Below are 17829 nucleotides of genomic sequence, written 5' to 3'. Positions count from 1 at the left end.
AACCGCGGAGGTGCAGCTACAGGCGATCACGAAGGAGAACATAGCCAGTTGCGTCTCCTATGCGCCGCCGACGAACCATCAGTCGGCCCGGTAGGACGACAATAGCCAAGGTGCCACAATTTCCCTTGTGGACCACACGTTCACCAGTGACGGACAAGGCGCGGACTCCTCCGAGGATGATTAGACCACGGGAGGCGGCGGTGCCTTGTGTCCCATGTGGGTCGGTCCGTCTCTCGCGTTTTACTCTTCCTCGCCGGAGACCGGACCTTCGCTTCATTGGTCTTTATCACCGGTGCTCATGGAGAAGGTGAAAGGAGGACGACACGAAATTGGATGCCGGGCGCCGCCGCCGTAGGATAGATTTAGGGTCGGGTCTTTTTTTATTCTAAATGTTTGAAATATAGTTAAATCCGCCATGTTTATATGAAATCCATCATGTTGTACAAAACTGACCGTGTTTGCATGAATTTCATTCGATTTGTTGAAAAATAGTTTGAAATGTATGCGAATAGGGTTGAATGTCGACCTCCCGCATCCATGACCATGGACGGTCCCCTGTCCGCGGACAGATGCAGGAGGTTTTTTGCGGGTTACGTTGGAGATGCCTAACTACTCTAGTTAGTTTTTAGAATTGTGAGCTCTTAGAATTTGTAATTTTTTAGATCCATGTTTTAGGTTTGTATATGAAGGGACGAACACCATACAGAAAATGAAGAAAAACGAAGGGGCGAACGAATGCACCCGCGTCGAAGAAAGGGAAGGAGCGAGCACGCTAGCTGGACCGACCCACACGAGGCTGTTGTAAGCGCCAGCAAAGCGAACGGGACCCTAAGGCACCAAAGAGGATGTCTTGTTACTGGCGGTATTATTGCCCAGGGGTGCCTTTCTTCTCTAGCTGTCGGCCCAAGTAGGCTGGCCCGAGGCCGTTTTCCATATATTCATATTTCTTGTATCAGTTTATTTAGAACAAATCACGTAATTCCATCACGAAGAAGGATAAGAAGGATGGGCACGGCAATATACACTACTTTGAAGACAAACTTCATCGATATTTTATTTTCACATTATAATTTTCTAGCAGTTTATTGTAAAAATGGACGGGCGCGGCAACGTGCGCCTTCGACGATCCAGTTGTTGATAAGGTGTTCTCCAAGTCGTCGAAGGGGACAAGTTACCTCATGTATTTGTCCACATATAAAAATTATGAATTTTATAGATAAATAAATCACATCCATGTGTTCGTGTCGATATTTCTTTAAGTTTTAGGCACTTCAAATTTATTTTTGAATTCTCAAAATATGAGTTTAGTTTCACTGGAGCCTAGGTCGAAAAGGCATTTTCGTGCAGTTTGCACCGCCCACACAATAGGAAAAAAAGAAGCAAAGAGCCTCTTCTACCAGCCGCCGGCGCAGTGTGAGGACTGAGGAGTGGTCTCTCCCCATCCATCCAGGATCCAGCCGCCGGCGCCGGCCACACTCATCCAATCAACCACCGAATCCAATGCATCCACCATCCAATCAACCACCGAATCCAAGCTGACTACCGATTTCCGCGGCACACCGGAGGAGAATCTCGGGGGAGTCGGATCCGTTGACCTGCCTGCGCGGCGGAGGAGGCGCTCCCCGTCCCTTCCAGATCGACGGCCACCGGCGGGTGGTGGGCGAGCGGAGCACCGGAGGAGCCGCGACCTCGAACAGGAGCCGCCGCCTCGGGCGCATTGATTCGAGCTAGGGTTTCAGTCAATCGGCCGGGACCATGGAGTCGCCGCCGCCCAAGCGCAACGTCGGCCACGGCGGCGAGGACGGAATCAGCGCGCTCCCTGACCACCTCCTCCTTGACATCCTCGAGCGCCTCCACCTGCGCGAGGCGGTCCGCGCCGGCGCGCTCTCCACGCGGTGGCGGCACCTCCCCACCCACCTCTCGCGCGTGCACCTCAACGCCGGTCACTTCCGCGGCGCCACATCGCTCCAGGTCATGGACGCGTTCACGGGCGCGGCGCGGGCCTTGCTCACTCGGGTGCCTCCCGCGGAGGGCGTGTGCGAGAGTGGTGCCCTCAAGGTCCTCGTCCTCACCTTCTACACGTCTTCCCCTCACCTGACCTCCATAGGCCGCCTCATCGAGGGCATCGTCAGCTTGGGCCAGACCCAATGCCTTGAGTTTTGCATATCCCCGCCGGGCACTGACCCGCTGGGCATCAACATTGAGATTGGGCAGGAGTTCATGGCCTTCTCCCGTGCCTACCCAGTTGCCTTCTCGTGGCTCACGACGCTTATGTTCGAATATCATGCTTTTGGACATTCCGACATCACTGACCTCATTAGCACTTGCGGTAGGCTCAGGCACCTCAGCTTGAGATTCTGCAGACTGCTTGATCTGCACTCCACGCTCAAGATTGATGTGCCGTGCTCTGAGCTCCAGGAGCTCGAGTTCGTCGGCCTTTTGTGCACACGGATCGAGCTCGTCTCTGTCCCGAAGCTTAGACAAGTGGAGTGCAAATGTTGGCTCTTCAATAACCCTCCAGTGCGCTTTGGCTACGTTCCTGAGCTTCGCGGTTTAGTACTCGCTTCTAAAGCCAAGGCATGGCAAGAGCCATTCGCGCTGAGCGAATGCCTGTCAACGAGTGCTGGTGCCAGGAACCTGTCAACACTGACTCTCTGTTTTGGGTACCAAATGGTAAACTTAATTTCTGCGCACCACTTAAATATAAATCTTCTGCATCTTCATACCACGTGTTCTTCTCTACCAGTTTCAGTTGTGCATGTATGTTCTTGCTGCAGATTTGGATTCAGCCAGAACCTCCGAAGCAGCGCATTGCTATATTCAGAAACCTGACCTCTGTGCGTCTTTTCGGTATCTTCGATGAGTGTGATCTGAGCTGGACTCTGTTTATCCTTGAAGCTGCACCTGCCCTACATGATTTGGCAGTAAGTGTTACTTAACCTTCTTTCTAATTTAGTCCACATCTTAGCATGTGCATGACTCATTCTACATTTTTATGATGATATGTTTTTCGGATATTCAGCATTTAAAATGTACCAACAAGTTAATCTAATTTCCAACCACTCATCAACTTGTCACAAATACTATAAGTAGTGCATACGAGCCGCATTGTAATTTTGCAGCGAGACAATGTCCATGCAAGGCCAAAAAAAAAAAGTTGGATCGTATCTCATGTTAGAGTAATCCAAAAATTTGTCATATGTTTTTCTTGAAAAGGAGAGTCTAGCCTCTGCATCGAGTGATGCACATCGCCGTCTTATGTTTCATATTACAAAGAATCTTGGTTAAAAGAAATAAGAGGATAATATGGTTGTAATTACAATGGAATCTCAGAAGCATATTCATGTGCCATACTTATGATTTAATTCATGCAAATTCCTTGAAAAGTATATAGGGGTGTCAAAAACGCTCTTATATTATGGGACGGAGGGAGTATTTAATTACAATTGTTGTCACCTTGTCCTTAGGGTTGGTGGCAGTTTAATTAACATGTGTTATTTACTTTCTATATCATTGCTTGAAGTTGTCTCGACATTCATGTGTCAAGACGCCCGAGGACAGTGCCGAGAAGACCACCATCGTGTGGGAGCCATCCAAGGATTTAAAGCACCTGAACTTGAAGGTGCTGCAGATCTTCGGGTGCGAGGATGAAGACAAGGTGACAAACTATACAAGGCTTGTCATGGAACGAGCTGTGGGGCTTTTGATAATCCAGTTGTATGGTGAAAGCCCATGCACGCACTGCGATGCCGACAACCTTGAAAGATCCAAGGCGGAAAAAGCTAGCAGGCATCGGATTAAGGAGCAACTCACACATGGATCATCCTCATCCGTGGAGATAATTATCTGTTGACGGATATGGTCAGGGAGTGCAGTGGTCTCATAATGCTCGCAGGCTTGCAGCAGCTTGAGCAATGACGTTGGGTCGGTTGTAATTCTAATTTCGAGTTATTGGTAACCTGAGAATACTTTTGCAGTGTGGACCTCGCAATACTAATTTCTGGTTATTGGTAGCCTGGGAATACTTGATCGCACTCTAGCTAAATTAAAATGTGTGTACTCGAATCTGGATGCATGTTTTTCTTTTTCAGTTTACCGAGTAATTGCAGGCCTACCTTCTGCTGATTTTTTACCTGCCATTTTTGGGACCTTTGCTTCCTGATGAAGTTGTCTAGTCAATACACAAGCATCAGACTGAAGTAATGGAAGCAGAGGTTGACTGTAGAGAAAATTCCTGTACACCTTTTTGCTATGTGTTGAGAAATTCCATACTCATGGAGACGGTCAAAGGTACGTATGTTGTTTTGTTTGGTTTCTCGAGGCGTTCTCTGTGTTTCTTGAGGTTTGGCATGCCAGTAATCTACAGTTTAATTATATTCCGTCATATTTGTTACCTGGTCTACCAATGTCGATGATAAATTTCAGACGATAACCCAACCCAAAAAAACAGCAGGGATATCTTAGCCTTTTGCTTTAGCCGCACTTAGAAAGTGTTCAAAGGTAACATTCCACAAATATTTCAGCACCCGGAGTTGCCAATCGACCTCCGTTATTATGTTGTATCCATACTGAAGAGCTTGTTGCCTCAAGGAGCCAACACCTCATCTGATCCTACATCAACAATGCCAAGTTCTGGACAAGGTTGGACTTGCACTATAGACTTGTAATGCTTCAGCAAATGTGAATGTCTCCTTCAGGAGAAGGTTTCAATCTTCTTCCATTTTCCAAAGAATTCAAACCTGGGGCACCTGCACGCGGATTCAAAAATGCCAGCCTGGTTCGCTCCAATTACGCATCACTAACCACAATATGACCCACGAGAGGACCATCATGAAGTCTTTATTTTCTGTATCTGCAGCTCAAATAAGAAGTGGACAAATAAGTATCCGTTAGGTCGGAGTATAAGAACGTAATGTGAATCGAATAGTTATTCAGTAGGCGAGCGAGGCACTTCAGCATCATTGTTCCTACTTTTGTTGCACATAAGTTTCAAGAAACTCTATCCAATGAAGACTACATGAGGTAGCCAAACAAAAATACAGAAATCTCCAAAGCATGGAAAATCAGCAATTTGCTATCACCTTCAGAATCACCAAACAGATCCTCCAGCTCCAAAACAGAACAGAGTAAGAAAGTCATGTATCACACCTTCCTCCAAGACCTTCCAACATGATGTTATCCGTGTTGCTGCTGCAGCTGGAGGAGTGTGAATTATGGTAGCATGGTTGCCGAGGTCGTCGAAATCATGGTCAACAGTTTGATCCTGGTTGCTCTTGCCGCTTTCGAATCCTGGATGACCCTCAGCAATCTGTGCCTAGTCGGTTTGTCCTGGATGATGAATAGTGTGTCTGTAGAGTTCTCGGCAAGCAGTTCTGGAGTGAAGTACATTAAGTAGCACACAATTTGAAAAAAATGTACTAGTAATCGATGAAAAACTCAAATGAAATATGCTCTGCTGTCTGCTTCATCCTTTGCGACAAGCACAATGTTTGCTGAATTCAGCCGGTGACAGTTGGGCCATCGGCCTCATTCGTGCAATCTGAAGATCACTGTAAAGATGGAAGCTTCCTGGTTCTCTCACCCCACATGAACCAAATAGCAAAACATACATGACACGGGTACTACTACATGGAAGTTATAAGCCCCATCTGGGTACCAACAGGGTGTTGCAACAGTTGCTTTTAAGGTTGGAAACACCATTGGTTATTCCCCCCTTTCACTTGGTCACAAGTTCACAACCCAAACAGAGTTGATAACACAAGGCGGAGCAGGAAACAAGTCGGACACACTACCCTGTCTCGACCTTCTAAAAGAAAAACAACCAGCCTTCTCGTCGATTTTTATAAAAGAAACTGCCAATTTTACAATTAAACAATCAACGTAATAGAAACGGAAGCTGAAAACAAAAGCAACACCGGACTTGGGGCTACATAACCCCAGTCCCACCCAGCCTGCACTAGAGTTTAGAGTTTCACACATCCCACATTTCAAGCACTACCAAAAGGTAGCAGCATAAACTACAGCTCAACAGTTCTCAACACCCTGTCTCGACCTACAGGGCAAAATAACTTATGGCATTTGAAAAGTTCACAACAAAGCTCTCTTATTAGAAGTTGAACATAGTACCAACACGTGTGGATATATTACTGATTGAACTCGACGATAGCGAAGCCATCTTCAGAGAACTTTCCTTCGCTTGTGGAACACTGAAACCTCACCGCCTGTCGCCAGTAGTAGTATCCTCCGTTTCTGTGATAGCACAGCAAAATGGAGCAGTACATTAGATGCCTGTTCCAGGCCATGTTTTTCAATCCCCATATCGCTGTGTGTTTCAAAAATACTCCAACATACTGGTCCAAGACCAAATAACAACAGCAACCACTTTGAGGTCAAGATGAAGTCCAGCTTCCAAATAATGAGCGCTCCATATTTACACGAAACACATTGTTGCTTACAACTAATTCCAACGAATCAGCACGCCAAGATAGAACACAGCAACCAAATCAAAATTACTAAGCAGAAGGATGTGAGAAATAAAGAGCAGGTAAGTACTCACACTGGCTTCAGTCAATCATAGTCAGAGTGGGCGAGTGTAGACACCAATGGCATCAAGATACCACCCTGAACGCCCAAAGAAGCCAACGATGCTGCTATTGCTCGCTGCTGCCATGCTAAACGGAATCCCATCTCCTTTTCCAAAAGGTCCATAGGTGTGAGCACTCGTGACCAATGTAAGGGACGTTATAACATTGGTTAATGCACCGTAAGAACCCACCGTTCCAGAGACTTCTTTGAGAAACTCTGAAGGCTCAAGATGGATCTACAGGAAAATAGTTAATGGGTTAACAAACAAGGTAGCAATTTATAAGGAGATTACCAATGGGCTACAGGAGTAGGGCATTTTGGAGACCGAGCTCCATGGAGGCCTTAATTTTGAAAAGTTCAAAATTCAAACTTTTCAGTTTCAAAAAATTCTGAAAAAAATACACATATATACAAGGATGTAATGTGTATGTGTGTAAAATGTCAGTATGAAGTACCTTGAATTGCAAGCTGCACAAAAAAAAAAAACAAAATCATGGACTTTGATGATGAACAGTACATGTGCTAAAAAGCCCCGGATTTTTTTTTTGTGTAGCTCTAATTTTACCATATTCCGACCTAAAAATTTACACATGTATATTATGTCTCTAGGTAAATGTGTATGTTTTTCAGAATTTGTTTTAACTGAAAACTTTGAATTTTGAAGTTTCTAAATGAAGGCCTCCATGGAGCTCGGTCTCCGTTTGGCATTTTCGTGGGCTACAGGGACTACTTGTAACAAAGAAACAAAAAGACACACATGAGATTAAGTCTAAGATTCACACTCACGACATCGTTGTTCTCGCCAGGATGGCTGCCCCATGGACCTGCGGTATGATGCTTCCCATCATGGTCTCTGTATGAAAATGCAAGTGATTCTACCAAAGAGCCGCTGTAAATTGTCACGCTTTCTAGACGCTGGGGTACCACCTTGATGTCACAGGCCCTTCCCCCTCCTTCACCACATGGCCCAATCCTGGCAAGTCCAGCCTGACCAACAAACCAACAATCAACAAGATTAGTAGAAACAATAAAATAATGAGTGGAAAAAATAAATGAACTGATGGAATCAAGAGTAAATTATACTCCCTCCGTTCCATAATGTAGCGCATATAGATTTTTTACAAAGTCAAACTTTATAAACTTTGACCAAGTTTATAGAGAAAACTATTTATATCTACAATACCAAATGTATATAATATGAAAGTATGTGTTGTGATGTATCTAAGCACACGTATTTGGTATTCTAGATGTATATGATTTTCTCTACAAACTTGGTCAAAGTTTATAAAGTTTGACTTTTAGAAAAATCTATATGCGCTACATTGTGGAACGGAGGGAGTACATCCTCTATCCTCATTGTTTCCAGCTCATGGATCTGCTCCACTTGATCACATCGCATGTCTTCTGTAAAATGTCTGCTCACATGAAAGGTGGGATGATTGGCATTCAAGTACGTTGCATCCTCCGCTGCCTGCACCTCTGAAGTTGTTGCACAGCGACAGTCTAGTTCAATGTCCAAAGCTTGAAGGGAGGTAAGATTCTCCAAGCCGAAGTTGAAATCAACATAAACATCCTTTGTCTCCGCAACATCAAAAGTAAGAGAAAGCCTCTGCAGCCCCTTCATAGCTCCTGGTCTGAACACCAGGCCCATTGCACGACTCATGAACCTGAAGTTTACAAGGCAACAGAATGCTATCGCATGACCGCCAGTTCTCTCTGTGATCTCCAACCTTTCCTTTGTTGGGGCTTCTATCACTTGCAAATAAAGAGAAGAAAGGGCAGGCAAGCACCCGAGACTCAAGATATCCTCCTGTAGCAGTATCTTCACCACAATGGATAGGTTGGAGAGGTGTGAAAGCGATGAGTTGATCCACTTTGGTAGTGTGGAGAATGGGCTAAACGCCAACCAGTGTACAAATGCAGTGAGGGATGCATTTTCTTCATTCTGGCGAGCACATATGGTAAATCTTCGGAGGTGCGAAGGAGCCCAGTCGACCCGCAACATGAAATCCAGTGAATAATCTGGAGCGAAGATATAAAGAGCTTCAAGTTGCTTCAGATTGCACAAACACTGGAGCAAACGCTCCTCACACCTTTTGTCCCATTTACGGAGTGAAATCTCTAGCACCCTCACTTGCCTGAGATGAACCACAGTGGATGGCAATTCTTTTATCCTGGCTTCCTTGAGGTCAAGTGTCTGCAAAAACTGTAGATTTCCAATTTCTTCTGGAAGCTTAGTGCAAACATCATAGTAATAATGGTATACCTGGCTTAGCCTCAGATACCTCAAGTGAACCAAATTTTCCACACCTCTGATGTTACGTCTGGTGCATTGCTCTAGTTCCAAGACACGTAGAACTGGAAAGATGGAGAGGGGTGGCATTGAATTAGCACGCGAGGATACGAAAAGTGTCCTCACATGAGGCAACCTCTTGGTAGCCTGAGGTATGCCATGCTCTCCTTTGCTGTTTCGGAGAGATAGCCGATATATGCTGTCCGGCTGAGGTGGAAAAGGCTGCTGTCCATTCAATATGGTGACGAAGTCTTCTTCAGCTGACAAGAAAGTAATAAATTCAAGTACCAAATCATGTACCTTACAAGCTTGCGCCCTCCCAAAGACGTCAACATCAGTTGGCTGGATCATACTCCTATTAATAAGCTCGTTAAAGTACTTGTCTCCTAACTCATACAGGTTATCATCTTGTCTTCCACGAACTAAATCTTCGGCTATCCATCTCCGTATCAAGTCATCTCTCCCAATTATTTGGTCCTCTGGAAATATGCTTAGGTACAGAAGACAAGCTCTTAGCTGTAAAGGCATATCACGGTAGCTAAGAGATAATATCAACCTCATGTCCTTCACACCATGATTATTCTCGAGTCCAGTACTAATTGAGTTGTACACACTACACCACTGATCCTTAGTTTGTGATGGTTTGTTTGCAAGTAAACTAGCTATGGCAATGATACCTAATGGCCAGCCTTCGCACTTCTCTAATATTTTCTGTGATACAACCTTTAATTCGGCAGGGCATCCGTAGTTACCGAATATTTTGTAATAGAACAGTTGTTCAGAGTGACAGTCTGAAAGAGGCTGCAGTTCATGAACGATACCATCAACTTTGTCAGAAGAGCAACATGACCTAGCAACATCAACATTGCGAGTCGTCATGATTACTTTACTGCCAAGTTTGTTTTCAGCCAGAACACACTTGATAATTTTCCATGGTTTTTCATCCCATATATCATCAATGAGAATCAAGTACCTGCAGTTTCGAAAGAGCGTTATAAACTGGTGAAGTTAACTGCTAGCTACAATCAAGTTGAGACGAGCAATGGAGAACCAACGGACTATCAAACAAATTTTTTGTGAATTTATCAAACAATTAACAGGGAGCTAGGAATAGAATAGTTATAAGGCAATGATGCAACACCAAATGATGCAACAAGCTTGAATAGTATGTGAAGGCTCTCTCTATAAAGCATGTATTCTATTGAAAGCAGGAAATGAAATATTCAAAAAAGGGCTTAAGGGCATATACAAGGGCACTCATCTAATTTCAATCCTCATTTGTCAGCGGACAAAGTCGCGAACATCCTCATTTGTCAAAATGTGGTCTCCAGCGGTCTCCCCCATTTCACCGGAAAAATTGTCTGAGGCATTTCATCAAACAGGTAGTGTGCACTGGGGCGAGCTCGCACAGCCACGCCATGGTCGCCGCAGAATGCACTGCCGAGCTCCAATGGGATGGCCAGCAGTTCCCCACGCGTGCAGGCCACTGCAAACGCACGCACACCCTGCCCGGCCGGAGCACGCGCGCACGATGCACAGGAGCACGCACGCAGCGGCCGGGATGTTGTTCGGTCGCGCCCAGCCAAGCCCAGCCCGGAGGTGCCCGCCGTGTTCCGGCGAACTGGTCATGTGGGCGAAGGAGTGCTTCTTCCGATGGAGCGAGATGCGAGATGCGAGAGAGGAAAAAACAGTGAAAGCCTTTTTTTTTTAGGGCCAGTGAAAGCCTGTTTGGTAACCAACTTGGCAGGGGAATGAGAGCTTGCACAAGAGAGATTGTCGACGGATCAGGGATGGAAAATAGATTTTCACTCCCATTCTGTTATTCGGTATATGATGAAAATTAGTGTGGGATGAAGCTCTGTCCTATTCTCTACCTCTAATTACCATGAAACAAACACGTCGAGGCATTTTTTTCTAGATGAAAAAAGTGAGGCTAGAAGGGGTTTCTTTTACCTAAATGATAAGTGCCACATGTGTACCACGAAGCAGTCCGGACCTGGTGTTTTCTACAACTAAAGTTGTCATCCGAAAAAAAAACTAAAACTTGCCATCAGAATGAAAGTTGTCATCCCTGCATCACTAAATTTGCCATAAAAAATATTCAAAGTTGACATGTGTTCCTCTCACATGTGTAGCACTTATTAGGGTCCTTAGGGGTGTGAGGCTGGGAGATGGGGGTTTGGATAAAGGTCCCGGCAATGACCTGCACGTAAACGGGTCTGAAATGGCGAGAGCTCCTATTGGACGCTTTAAGCGCCGCTTAGACAAACCGGCGCCCGCTACAGTCTCTAGTGGGCCGGCCCATGAAAGGAATAGGCAGCGAACAGTCTAGCGAAAAAACCCAGCAAAAATTTGGTAGTACAGGGATTCTAACTAGCGCCGCAGTATTGGAAGATTGGCGTAGCTAACCACCACACCTTCGTAATGCCAGTGGTTAGTACCAACGCACACTTTTTAAGAAACATCGTAAGCGCGCTATTTATCTATTACGTACTACACACTAGCACCCAGATTTTTGAATTATTTTGGAGAAATTTTTTTCTATAAAAAAGTTCATCAATTTTTGAAACAAGTTCACGAATTTTGGAAAAAGTTCATCAATTTTGAAAAATAGCTGATCGAATTTAAAAAAACATCAAATTTGAAAAAAGTTCATCGAATTAGAAAAAAAGTTCACACAAGTTTGAAAAAAGTTCAATAAATTTGAGAAAAGTTCATCAAATTTGAAAACAAATTCACCGATTTGAAAAAGTTCATCGGTTTTGAAAAAAGTTCATCAAATTAGAAAAAAAAGTTCACACAAGTTTGAAAAAAGTTCAATAAATTTGAGAAAAGTTCATCAAATTTGAAAACAAATTCACCGATTTGAAAAAGTTCATTAAATTTGAAAAAAGTTCATTGGTTTTGAAAAAAGTTCACCGAATTAGAAAAAAAGCGCACCGAGTTTGAAAGTTTTTCAATAAATTTAAAAAAGTTCATCAAATTGGAGAAAAAGATCACCGATTTGAAAAAGTTCATCAAACTAAAAAAAATCAACCAAATTCGAAGAAAATACTCAAACTGGAAAATTCATCAATTTGGAAAAAGTTGCGCATTTAAGAAAAGGAAGAAAGGGAAAAGTAAAGTAAAATAACAAGAAAAAGGAAATAGTTCCGTCAAGTCCAAGAGAATAAAACGTAGAAAGGAATAATGTTGCCACATTCTATCGACGTGGCCTAGTGGTTACACTGGTGTGCTTTGACTCAAGAAGTCTCAAGTTCGAGACCACGGGGGTGCCTTTTTTCTGACATTTAACAGAAAAAGAAAAAAACTAAATGGGCCAGCCCAGCACGGACGGGGGAGGGGTGCGCCCTGTAACATTTATGCCTGTAATGGGCGCCAAATAGGAACCAGCTGAAATGGTATGGCATCCCTATGTATCGCGTAGGTGGATTTTGTCAACCAAACGTGAGCACCTCCGGTTGTTGCTAGGAGAATTCGGGTGGCCCAAGTACCACAGGATCCCTCTTTCGGTTTTCGTAAGGTTCTCAAATTCAAAATTTCTTCATCAAATACAAAAAATGTTCATCAAAATTTAAAACAGTTCATCATATATTAAAAAAATGTTTATGAATTTCAAAACAATTCATAAAATTTGAAATTTCTTCACCAAATTTTTAAAATTTTATCAAATAAAAAATTCATCAAAATATTAAAAAATATCATTTTTAAAAGTACACAAACATTTTTTGTATCGGTAAACATATTCTTCAATTTCATAATTTTTGTATGAATTCACAATCATTTATCCCAAATTAAGTAACATTTTAAAGAATTTGGAATATTTTTTTCAAATTTATGAACATTTTTAAATTTGTGAATATTTTAAAATTTTGGGGTTTTAAAAACATGAATATTTTTTGAAATCCTAAATTTTATTCAAAGAAGAAGAAACTAAAAATAAGCGAAAAAAAAGAAGAAGAAAAAAGGAGTGCCCTACCTCGCGCATGTGTTGACTCAAAAGGAGCACGGGGGAGCTTGGGGGGGGAGGGGGTGCGTTTTATCGCTTCTTATCTCGTTGGTTGATAAATAGGTGATCCCCGGGGAATGGACATGACACATCTTCTATATCTAATTAGCTAGACCCCATTAATATATTTCTCTCATCATGCAAGCATGACACCTCATTAAGCAACATGCATTAGAAAATGCCCACCTCAACATTCAATGTGTCATATGAAAAGGTCCACTGCAACATGCAAACATGCATGATATATTTAATAGATATTTGACAAAAATATAATAATCAAACACAATAAACCATATATTATTTTTAGTTTTAGCTATCATATTATTTCTTTGAATATTCTTATTCCATAAAACCATATACTTTCCAATATATTGCAAATATCCCCGCAATAACGTGCGGGTTATCATCTAGTTAACTAAATGGGTTGGCCCACCGCTCGTATGGCATTTAAGGGCCATGGGCCTTTTCTCCATATTCTGGCTAAAAGGGTCAAAACTGGCCAAAATAAAGATCCCCTGCATAAACCGGCAGCACGCCCTGCTCTCCTCCCCACCCCCTCCCCACTGTGGGCTGCTGTGTGTCGCTGGCTGGATGTATGTGAATTTTAAAAAAAATCATGAATTTGAAAAACATTCATGAAAAATTGAAAACAAACTTCAAAAATTTGAAAATTATTCATGAATTTTAATACATTTCTTGAATTTTAAAAATTTCAAGAATTGAAAAATGTTCAGGAATTGAAAAAATTCGTAAATATAAAAAATAATTCGCGAATTCAAAGAAATAAAAATTTGAAAAAATATTCATGAATTATAAAAAATGTTCACAAATTGACAAAAATGTACACAAAATTGAAAATTGTTTACAAATTATAAAACATTCATGAACTTGAAAATAAGATTTGCTAAATATTTTTAAAACATTCACAAATTTGAAATGTGTTCTTGAACTAAAAATATTCAAAACTTGAAATTTATTTTATAATTTCGAAAAAGTTTCACAAATTGAAGTTTTTTCAAAAAAAATGATTTTTGATGAATTTAAATAATTTGAAAGAAGTTTATGAATTCTAAAAAATGTAACAAATATGATAAGAAGTTTGAAAATGTATAAAACATTCACTATTTCAAATATTATTTTTGTATCTAAATTGACCACAATTTTGAAATTATTTATGATTTTAAAAATTATGTTAAATTAAAAAATAAAAAAGCAGAAAGAAAACCGGTTAAAATAACAAAGAACGATTGAAAACCAGAAAAACTGACATGGAAGGTTCCTAAAAACCATAGCGAACGCTTTCATGCTTTAGTGGGTTGGCCCACCTTGTTCGCTAGCGCGGACCACAATATAAGCGATAGATATCATTTGTGTCCACCCCCTGGCCTGCGCTTCCCCTATTAAAATGGATGTGTTGTGCCTAGCAAGCGGGCCTTGCCCAGGTGAACGAGCATGATGCACGGCGTGCCTTGGGCAAGACATGACCCCTTTAGTCCACAATGTCGGACACACATGCTACCGCCTAACCGACCCGCGATACTCGGCCTAGATGGTCAAGTCTGTGTTTGGAGGGGGGGGGGGGCTATGTGTCCATCACATCAGCGCGAACAGTCGAGACACACATTTCTTCCCCTCACACAAGGGCATCTCCAAGGGTAAAACTCAAACCAAAAACCTTAAATGTTTGTCTGCGGATAGCCAGGCGGGCAAGGGTCCTCCAAAACCATCACCTATAAATCTCTTAGTTATAAACCACATGGCAGATGTGGTCATCTACAAATTTATCCCTCAAAACAATCTCTTAGTTGCCCTTGGACGGGGTTATTTGGTTTTTAACCATACCTTGCCACATTTTCCCCGTACCTCATCACAAATTTGATCAAGTTAGTTGAGTGTTTGGTTGTACCCATACCTGACAAGATTCTTTATTTAGAAATAAACCCCACAGTCATATACACAAAAGTGCAGCAAAATTCTTGTAAGCAAATCTAAGGTGTGGCTAATAATTTGAGCACCTAAGAAGGCAAGTTTAATTAAAAGTGTACCAAACTATGGTAAAATTACAATAATGTTAGACCTACAAAGATCTACAAACATATTATTTAACTTTTCAAACTACCCCCTCCCCCCTAAATTCAACTGGGGTGGGCCCCTTCACCCTCCTATTACTAATCACAATTCTCCACATTAGCTTGCCTGTAAAAAATTATTTCTCACAAAATCACAAAAGACAAGCACAGTGCAACATGGTTTAGAAACCACAAACTAATTAAGATCAATAATAATAAGCAAAGATCCACTACATGGGTGGGTTCGTAACCATGTGCACCCATTACTACTCCCCACTAATGCTGTCTAATACAATTCTGAAATAATTCTAGCTTAGGCATAACAAGATTTTTTTTAACGGAAAGCGGAGTACCTGGCCTATGCATCACATGATGCACACATTATTATTGGCATATAATAAGATAGAAACAGTAATCCTCATATGTACCTCCTTTTCTCAAGAGCATGTATGATTTTGTCGATGATCTCCTTTTCAGACCACGTTTCAGTGTTTCCATAATGTTTTTGGCTTTCTTGACGACGTACTCTGCAGAGGCTAAAATAATTTTAGGCCTGGGAATTTATTGAACTTGTTGTATGACTTGATATAGCAGGTGTATTTCCAAAATAACTAACAGTAATAAGCATGTAATCGAGGCACCTCTTATTCTTATCATTGTCCTCCTCGTCATCTTTGATTTTGCTGGTGACCTGACGAAGTATGCTGCTGAGGATATTCTTCATGTTAGGCTGAAGAGAAACCGAAACAAAAGCTGTGCATCCGAATTTGCCTTGAAGCTTTTGATACACCGCATTGGCAAGGGTGGTTTTGCCCATTCCGCCAGGGCCAACGATGGAGACCAACCTGAGCTTCTGCTCCGATGCACCTTCACCTTGGCCTTCCATGGACAGCAACTTGATAATCTCTTCTCTGGAGTGGTCAATGCCAACAAGCTTTGCTTCATCTTCGTACAGTGCTAGCAAGCGGGGGTCGGACGCGGACGGGGCTGCGGCCACTATACTGTCAACTTTGTACCTCTCACGACGCTTGCTCACCTCCTCAATCTCCTTCTTTATGCGCTCGATCTCGGCGGCGATGTCGCCCCGAGCCTTGTACGTCCGTGGCAGCAAGGATTTGGCCCCCACGCAGCAGCACGTCGTGGAGGATCCAGAACCGGACTGGCCGCCAGCAGCAGCATCGACGAGCACCATGAAGGAATCGATGGTGTCCTCGATGTTGTAGGACATCTTTCTCACCTTGGTTGCCCACAGCTTGACCTGCTTGTCAAGCAGATCTGGTGGCACCTCGGCCACCTTCGCAAGGGCAGCTTCCATGCTCTCCAGCTCATCCCGGATGTACTGGACCCCTTCCTTGGCGCCCTTGTGCAACTTGTATTCGTCGGTGAGCATCTTGGCCAGCTTGGGGAGGAGGGCCTCCAGCATCCCCGCGGAGGCACTCACCACCACCTCCATCTCGCCACCAACCTTCTTTCCTCTCCGGTTGGATGTACACTGCCTGTGTCTGTGGTGTCTAATGCTTTGTGCTACAACCAAGGTTTTGGTTACCGAATGAGGTAATTTTACCGAGGGGGACTGATAAATGTGGTTACCACGGTTACCGAGAAATACCGACAAATACCGAGAATATTTCGAGCGAATTTTATAGTTGAATTTTGAATTCAAATAAGAAAATGAACGAATATTCAAACCAGAGACCTCTCAAAACAGGAACTAGGTTGCTACCAACATGCCATAACCAACTTTCATTGCATTAATTAGACCCTACATACCTTACTCTAAATCGAGTGTTTAAATTCAAAAATTTCAAAAAAATGGTATTTTTTGCTCGGTATGACGATTTACCGAGGGGCACGGAAATACGTGGTAACCATGGGAAATCTTGAAATTTCGACTGGTAACCAAAACCTTGGCTACAACTGAGCATATGGAGAAGGGATATAAAGGGGAAAGTGGGGCTTAGGGCCCCTCAAACCGCCTGCAACCATTGGAACCGTGCGGTTCGAACGTGTTTGCCATCCAATGCGGTTCTTTGTCGTTCTGCCGACCAGTCCGAACACACTTTTTTCCTCAAAAAATGAGCATATGGAAGGGATATAAAGGGGAAAGGAGGGTTTCGGGCATCTCGGGCCCCGACCCTAAAACCACCCGCAACCGTTTTCACTGTGCGGTCCGGACGTGTTTTGCCATCCAACATGGACCTGTATCGGTCCGCCGAATGGTCCGGACGCATTTCCCCCTACAAACCGAGACAAATTGGGGGGAGGGCTTTGCGAGCGTCAGGACCGCTGCCACGTTCGCGTCTGACTGCCCTGGCCCAACCAAAAACACACCCGCCTCTACCGCGTTTTACATCCAACACCGGCGCCGCTTGCCGCATCGCATTCATGCCGGCCTAGAGCATGCAGCGGCTGACATTGATGCCGAGCGACACGGCCAGACATGAGGGCGTCGCTGATGGACGTGACCTCTCGGGCGTCGCCGCTTCAATGCGAACGCCGCGTCCCGAGAAACCAACTCTGACCGCTGCGTTGCATTGAAGTGGGCCGACCGCGCCCTTCGCATGGCCTGACCGCGGCAATTTAAGCCCTGCGTCAATGATACACATCCCCACTTCATCCTCTCCAAGCCCCTCCAACTCTAGGGGCGATGCCGAAGTCGTGGTTCTCCGCGCTGGCATGCGGTGGCAGTAATAGTTCATCATCAGGCGGATCTTGGTGTCGCCGCTCTCGCTCTCCAGGCCCCTCGGCATCCACGGCGTCCGGCTCCTCCGGCAAGGAGGAGATCGTCATCTCCTCCAGCAACAAGGAGGACCAGAAGCCGCAGTAGCGGCCACGCCTCCTCACGGAGGCGGCTCTGACGGAAGAATTCGTCC

At 43.6% G+C, this 17829-nt stretch overlaps 2 protein-coding genes across 3 annotated transcripts; one reads left to right on the top strand and one right to left on the bottom strand.

The window, feature by feature from the left end:
- Positions 1 to 1367: 1367 nt before the first annotated feature.
- Positions 1368 to 4114, top strand: LOC119366447. Its single transcript, XM_037632186.1, has 3 exons — positions 1368 to 2673; positions 2778 to 2924; positions 3524 to 4114. The coding sequence occupies exons 1-3, from the start codon at positions 1756 to 1758 to the stop codon at positions 3851 to 3853; spliced, it is 1395 nt and encodes a 464-aa protein (XP_037488083.1). The 5' UTR covers positions 1368 to 1755; the 3' UTR covers positions 3854 to 4114.
- A 1462-nt stretch (positions 4115 to 5576) lies between these two features.
- Positions 5577 to 16457, bottom strand: LOC119366446 (disease resistance protein RGA5-like). Of its 2 annotated transcripts, XM_037632185.1 has the most exons (7): positions 15598 to 16457; positions 15385 to 15483; positions 9179 to 9851; positions 7928 to 9085; positions 7372 to 7572; positions 6557 to 6820; positions 5577 to 6249 (listed from the first exon to the last, which is right to left on the bottom strand). In XM_037632185.1, exons 1-6 carry the CDS (start codon positions 16407 to 16409, stop codon positions 6578 to 6580), a joined length of 3186 nt encoding a protein of 1061 aa, XP_037488082.1. In that variant the 5' UTR covers positions 16410 to 16457; the 3' UTR covers positions 5577 to 6249; positions 6557 to 6577. The 2 variants fall into 2 exon arrangements, with proteins under 2 accessions (XP_037488082.1, XP_037488081.1); XM_037632184.1 differs by having other exon boundaries at positions 7928 to 9851.
- Between the last annotated feature and the right edge of the window lie 1372 nt (positions 16458 to 17829).

This window comes from Triticum dicoccoides, chromosome 2B, assembly GCF_002162155.2.
Source record: "Triticum dicoccoides isolate Atlit2015 ecotype Zavitan chromosome 2B, WEW_v2.0, whole genome shotgun sequence".
Taxonomy (NCBI): domain Eukaryota; kingdom Viridiplantae; phylum Streptophyta; class Magnoliopsida; order Poales; family Poaceae; genus Triticum; species Triticum dicoccoides.
Note: the sequence above shows the minus strand (reverse complement) of the source record. Positions and strands in the feature narration are given on the sequence as shown.

What these genes read in the sequence shown, in the direction of transcription:
- LOC119366447 (XM_037632186.1), top strand. Translation starts at nt 1,756, where the DNA reads ATGGAGTCGCCGCCGCCCAAGCGCAACGTCGGCCACGGCGGCGAGGAC. An exon ending in TCTGTTTTGGGTACCAAATG is followed by an intron (nt 2,674 to 2,777) that starts GTAAACTTAATT and finishes TTCTTGCTGCAG; the next exon opens with ATTTGGATTCAGCCAGAACC. An exon ending in CTGCCCTACATGATTTGGCA is followed by an intron (nt 2,925 to 3,523) that starts GTAAGTGTTACT and finishes CATTGCTTGAAG; the next exon opens with TTGTCTCGACATTCATGTGT.
- LOC119366446 (XM_037632184.1), bottom strand. Translation starts at nt 16,409, where the DNA reads ATGGAGGTGGTGGTGAGTGCCTCCGCGGGGATGCTGGAGGCCCTCCTC. An exon ending in CATGCTCTTGAGAAAAGGAG is followed by an intron (nt 9,852 to 15,384) that starts GTACATATGAGG and finishes TCGAAACTGCAG; the next exon opens with GTACTTGATTCTCATTGATG. An exon ending in CTGGCGAGAACAACGATGTC is followed by an intron (nt 6,821 to 7,371) that starts GTGAGTGTGAAT and finishes ATTTTCCTGTAG; the next exon opens with ATCCATCTTGAGCCTTCAGA.